Source organism: Podarcis pityusensis, assembly GCF_964106645.2.
Source record: "Podarcis pityusensis genome assembly, chromosome: 3".
Classification (NCBI taxonomy): domain Eukaryota; kingdom Metazoa; phylum Chordata; class Lepidosauria; order Squamata; family Lacertidae; genus Podarcis; species Podarcis pityusensis.
The window spans coordinates 89249150-89255819 of record NC_138026.1 but is presented as its reverse complement, the minus strand read 5'-3'; the positions used below and the strand labels follow the sequence as shown (position 1 = coordinate 89255819).

General features: G+C 40.8%; 1 protein-coding gene across 8 annotated transcripts in view; it reads right to left on the bottom strand.

Annotated features, from left to right (window-relative positions):
* Positions 1-104: 104 nt before the first annotated feature.
* Positions 105-6670, bottom strand: part of TOGARAM2 (TOG array regulator of axonemal microtubules 2) — an 80081-nt gene continuing 73515 nt past the window's right edge. For all 8 annotated transcript variants that reach the window (XM_081000116.1, XM_081000115.1, XM_081000113.1 and 5 more), the window contains 2 exons: positions 3050-3136; positions 105-812 (listed from right to left, as the gene is read on the bottom strand). In XM_081000116.1, the coding sequence (XP_080856242.1) occupies positions 556-812; positions 3050-3136 (344 nt within the window). In that variant the 3' untranslated portion in view covers positions 105-555. The remainder of the gene's footprint in view (positions 813-3049; positions 3137-6670) is intronic.

The window sequence follows — 6670 nt, the reverse complement described above, 5'->3', positions numbered from 1 at the left end:
ACAGTTCCCAGTGTTCTTTGAGGGTAGCCATGTGCTGTAAATGTATGGGGTGGATGTGCACCTGGTGCAGTAGGAACACAAACAGGAAACACCCAGGCCATCAATCGCAGATCACTATGTAATCCAAAAGGGAAAAAAACATGCCCAATTGCATTGGCAAACCCCCTATGGTATAACATGTTGCCCACTGAAGTTCATCTCTGTCACCCTTGCCCCTCCTTTGACACATATTTATTACATAAATAAAGTGCTTTGCTTTATACAGATAAAAATTACAATTGTACACAGATTTTTAAAAATAATAACTTGTAAGTCTCTATGAGACAAAAGTTGAGGAAATTAAGATTTAGAAAAATACGGGATTTAATTCTACTGCAAAATATATTATATACACTTTCCATAGTGGAATATTACTATAAACTCTTCATAGTTAGTTATTATATTCAAAAATAACATAAATAATGGCAAGCACTGTATCATTGTCCGCAACTTCTTTTTCTGATCTCTCTTGAAGTGGAAACAGTAGATTGTCCCAGAGATGGTACTGTGTCTCCTTCATGGGAGTTTCGTATCTAGGAGGTCCTGGAGGATTCTGATCACGTTTTGTGGTTGGCTGGAGGCACACTCCTCAAGCTTGGGTCCCATTTGCTTGTGCAGGCTCTTAGCAAGTTTGGAGACCACTGCTCTGACGTTTCCACTCTTTCCAGGTAGCACGCCATTGCCAATCATGTTGCTCAGGAAATACCAGAGAATGGGAAGGACGTGACGCTCCACAGCCTGGGGTTTCCGTGGATAAGCAAAAGCCACAAGAACTGCAATGCAGAAGAAAGATAACGAGTTGCTCACTTCTTTGAACATAGTCACACAATCAGGATGCAAAAGTTTGTTAAGAAGAAGAATCTGTGTCTCATGCAAAGGAATCCATCACACATGTCCCAAATTGGTTCTGGGTTTTGGAGGGCCCTTGGGCAAGATACCCTCCATGAGCCACCTCTTTCAGTGGGGGTCCAGGGGGCTTTTGTTAGTGGGACCCCTTGGGCCAATGCTCAATCATGCTGACGTTTGACGCTGGCTCTGCAGATACCCACTGAAAACTGTCCTAAACATACACAGAGCCTCAGTCCCAGTGTTGTTTTAGTTATCCAAGAAGCATAGCCATCTTGTGCAAGGAATTAGGGCAGGGGTGAACCTTTTGTCAGAACTATTTTTGGCCATTTGAGAGGGGTGGTGGTAAATAAAAGATGTCCCACCAGAGGGCAGGGGTAGGAAGACTTAGAATAATTTTTCAGAAGTGAAGGTCAGGGGGTTGCACCTTCTGATAGCACCAGGCTGTCTACATGCAGGTTTCTACCCCCGCAACACTTCCTGGGACACTCAGGAGACCCCAGAATATTTCATAGGCCCATGGGCATTCCTTACTGACCTGTGTGCATGGAGAATTGTGCTACTCTTATTATGCTTTTTCCACCTCTCACAATTAATAAGGTAAGCATAAACACATACATCCTACACCCCAATACCTGATAACTCTTCAATTTTTCCACTACCGTTCATTTTTACTGTATAAAAAATGCATTTGGCTATAGTCTCTGGAAGCAGAGTACAGAAAATGATAGATAGAATAGATGACTTTTCTCATTAGGTAAATGTTACTAAATGGAAGAGCTCCTGGTCTTAAGTGACCATCATTCTTAGAAACCAGAGACTTTGATGCTACATTTCCTCAGGAAATATATAGCTCTAGAACGCTGTTGGGTTTTAGTGACCTATGCCATGATAGATGGCTTGGTTATTTATTTCGTGTATTGAGCTGTCTAAAATGGCCATATCAAATTCCCAGACTGCAACTCTTAACGGGTACATGATGGGTCAAACTCCTGTGACACCAATGACCTTTGGGTGATATCTGATGAAGAAGCGACAAGCGCTCTATGAGTCCTGCCATGTGGTCAGGGGCTCACAAAGAATGATTTAACAAGTTTTGGAGTCAAAGGTTGATTGCAAAAATCAAAATGTCTGAAGGAAAATTTACGGAAACCTTTGATATTAGGAGAGCTGCTTTCATGCCTGGGGGCTTGAGTCTGTTCTGTGGGGTCACGATACAAAAAGTCTGATCTCAGGTCTAGTATCAGAAATTCATTGGGAATGTGGTCACAATTTCTGCTGCTGTGGCAAGTGGCTTTGTAGTTTACATTTAAAAGGCACAGGTGTGCTTTCTGAAATGATTATTCTCTCATGTGTGTGCATAAAAGTGACCCAGTTTGAATGTAAGAAACTAATAAACAATGGTTTGTTTGACTGAGGATGAAGGTACCCACTGAGCCTCTTGCACTTGTAGATCAGAAGGTCAGTGGTTCAAATCCGTGCAACAGAGTGAACTCCCTTTGCTCTCTCCCAGCTCCTGCCAACCTAGCAGTTTGAAAGCATGCCAGTACAAGTAGCTAAATAGGTATCACTGTGGCAGGAAGGTAAAAGGCATTTCCATGTGCTCTGGCACTCGTCACGCTGTCCTGTTGCACCAGAAGCGGTTTAGTCATGCTGGCCACATGACCCAGAAAGCTGTCTGTGGACAAACACTGGCTCCCTCGACCTGAAGCAAGATGAGTCCTGCACCCCATAGTCACCTCTGACTGGACTTAACTGTCCATGGGTCCTTTACCTTTGCCTTTTACCTCTCTCATAACCCACAATAGAAAACTTCCAGTTTGTTAAACCAGTTTCTCATTACAGTTGAACTAGGAAACTGTGGTTTAATGTGGCTTTGCCAACAAATTGTTATTTGATATCCTTGTTAGTAGTTTATGATTAAACCAGTTTTCTGCTTCATATGTAACAGTAAACTGTATAGTGAGATATATATATATACACATACATGCATACACTCTAAAGACAAGACAAGAAGCAGCCCTCACTTCCACTTCAAAAAGGTGTAAACGACAATAAAAGAAATTGTGCTGTGAAGAAAGAAGCCCTTTGCCTCCTGCTGTTATACAAGCTATTGGTTTGTTCATTGCCATGTGTACTGCAGTTTAGTGAAGTCATTTGTTACCTGACAGGTGGTCTGTGATCCCCTGCAGAGCTCGACCACTGGTGAAGCGCACCCTGCTGGCAAATGTTTGAAGCAGAAGAAGATTATCTGAAAGGGACAGAAACACATTGTTTGGACATTGTTATAAACCAAGAAAATAAACAACAACAACTTTAATATTTCTCCCCCGCCCCCATCTGACTGGGTTGCCCCAGCTACTCCATGTAGCTTCAAACAAATATAAAAGATTCATCAAACACTGAAATATTCCCTATACAGGGCTGCCTTCAGAAAGAGACAGAAAGTTATCTGTATCTAGAGAAAAGCGGATCTCTCAAATTCTCATTTTTTCAATCTCAAATCCGGCTCTCCACCTTTCCCCCATTTTATTTTTAAAGTCCTCATGAAAATTCACTAGCAGTTTAGTGTGGATTTTTCCTAACACATTTTTGTATGCAGCTTTCCCTAAGATATGCTATTTTCACTTATATACATTTTTATGTACACTTTACCCTAGTATATGCATAACTGTACACATGACTTGCTTGTAGAATTGCACTGCAAAATCCCGAGATGAGCAGATCTCCCAAACTAGATGTGTTTCAGTTTGTTTTATTGCTTCAGGAATTGTGAATTGGGTAGATTCGCCTTTAAGTGTGAATTGAATCAAATTTCTATCCCATCCCTAGGTGCAGGTAAAGGTAAGCATTGCTTCCCTACAGCACATCCCTTTTCTTTGCCTCTACTGAAAATAGATCTGGTTAAACACCTTTCAATCACATGTTGGTTCTCTTTTCAGAACGACAAAGGGAAAAGGGGGAGTACACATGTATTGTGCTTGGTTTAAAATGAATTTCAAAGGCAGTTTTAAAGGTGAAGTAAAGTCTTTATGGATACTGTACTAATAAGTGAATGATCATCAATAATGAATACATTGCACATCTCTTCTATTTCTTATATTAGCATTTCAAAGCACTTATTCATCCCGCTGAAGCCAGCAACTATTCTTTTCATTCATCACTGAAATAACAATGTTGTCTGGCTCTGCACACACATCATCACCATCAGAAAACAGAGAGTGTCAAACAAAAAATTGATTTTCTGTTTTCTGTTTTCTTAGCTTTGCTTTTTTCCAGTTGATTCTTGACTGCTATGAATTGTGAAGGGGCAAATGTTTAAGGGACCTGGGAGGTAAACTCTTTTTGAAAAAAAACAAACCAAAAACTTTCCACATTCTTTTTGTATTTATTTAAAACTCCATCATACTCATCACTGAGCTAAAAGTGGATTGCAAATTAAAATGGACAAGTGGACAACTAAATATTCAAGAATTGCATAATAATAATAATAATAATAATAATAATAATAATAATAACAACACCAAGCAAAAGGAAACACATTATAAAATGTGCTAAAAGCATCACCCTGGCTGTTAAAAGCTAGTCCAAAGAGAAATACTTTACACTGCTTCCAAAAGATAACTGTAAAAGTGACTGCCTGGGGGAAGGGAGATTCATAATCTAGAGGCAGCACAATAAATGCATGTCACTATGTATGTCCTTGTTCACTGATTTTGACAGACACATGCAGCAATTAAGATGGCATTCTAGAGAGGATGAGCCAGATCTCAATGGCATTGCACATGATTTGCATGTTTAAGGTCCCAGCTTTAAAATCTGGTGATTCTGATTAAGACGCAGGTAAATACGTTCTGTCTGTTACCTTCACAGCCAATGACGACGGTCAGAAATGAATAAGCCATACCGCTCTAAGTGGACCTCCGTATGAGACAGTATGAGACATCCTTCTATCTTATGTCAGCTGAGTTTCCAGGAACTGCAACTTTTCTGAAACAGCTGTCTTAAGAACAGCCTACTGGATCACGCAAGTGACTCGTCTAGACCAGCATCCTGTTCTCACATTGGCCAACCATATGCCTATGGGAAGCCCACAAGAAGGACCTGAGTACAACCACACCCTCCCCTCCTGCAGTTTACAGCAACTGGTATTCAGAAGCTTGCTACCTCCAGTTGTGGAGGCAGAACACATCCATCAAGGTTAGTAGCCACTCATATAGCCTTATTCCTCCATGAATCTGTCTGTTCCTCTTCTAAAGCCATCCAACTTGGTGGCCATCACTGCCTCATGTGGGAGCGAATTTCACAGTTTAACTATTCACTGTTTGGAAAAGTACTTCCTTTTCTCTGTCCTAAATCTTCCAGCGTTCAGCTTCATTGGCTATCAATATGCTCTGGTGTGTTATGAGGCAGGGAGAAGAACTTTATCCATTTTCTCCATCTAGGCATAATTTTATAAATTTATGTCACCTCTTACTTTATTTTCTCTAAACATAAAAGCCCCCAACTCTGCAACCTTTCTACATAGGGAAGTTGGTCTACCTTTGATTATTCTGGTTGTCCTTTTCTGAACTTTTCCAATTTCACAATACAGTAGTACCTCAGGTTACATACGCTTCAGGTTACATATGCTTCAGGTTACAGACTCCACTAACCCAGAAATATTACCTCGGGTTAAGAACTTTGCTTCTGGATGAGAACAGAAATCGTGCTCTGGCGGCGCGGCAGCAGCAGGAGGCCCCATTAGCTAAAGTGGTGCTTCAGGTTAAGAACAGTTTCAGGTTAAGAACGGACCTCCGGAACGAATTAAGTACTTAACCCGAGGTACCACTGTATCTTTTTTTAAAGTGAGGTGACCAGAATGGTATACAGAATTCCAAATGTGGTTGTACCACAGTTTTGTTTGTTATGATACTAGCAGTTCTTTTTTTCACTTCCTTTCCTAATCATCCCAAACATGGAATTTGCCTTTTTCACAACTGCTGCACACTGGTTCAACCATCAATATCAAGCTATCTGCTACAGTTCCATGGTGAAATTATTATTATTATTATTATTATTATTATTATTATTATTATTATTATTTTGCCCTGACATGCATCATTTTACACTTATTTACGCTGAATTGCATTTGCCATTTTATTGCCCTTTCACTTAGTTTGGAGAGGTCCTTTTGTCACTCTTCACAATCTTTTTTTGGCTTTGGGTTTCCAGAACATTTTGGTATCATCAGCAAACATGGCCACCTTCACTGCTCACCACTAGCTCTAGATGTATGATGAACAAATTAAAAAGCACACGTCCCAAAACCAATCCTTGGGAACTCCGTTTTCTAAGTTGCACAGGGAGCCTCCTCAAGTTAAGGAAGGCTCCTCACTACACAAGTCATGATGAACACAGGAAGGGCAGGAGGAACAGTGTGGCTTTGGAGTGCTTGGCCCCCATAGCCACTGTCACCATTTTAACCTTCTCCCCATGAGTAATGTGTGAAGACAACACATGTTGCACTTAAATCCTTTTAATTTCTATGGAAATTAAGAACATAACGTAAGAATGTAAGAGGAGCCCAAAGGTCTATCTAGTCCAGCATCCTGTTTTAACACTGACCAACCTGATGGCCATGGGATGGCCACAAGCAGATCCTGAGTGCAACAGCACCCTCTCCACTTGTACTGGTATTCAAAAGCATATTGCCTCTGACTGTTGGTTGGAACTGTCTTTGTCTGGACTGGACGCAAAGAATTCAAGAGTCTAGATGACTGCCCATATGCTCCACCGTCTCCAA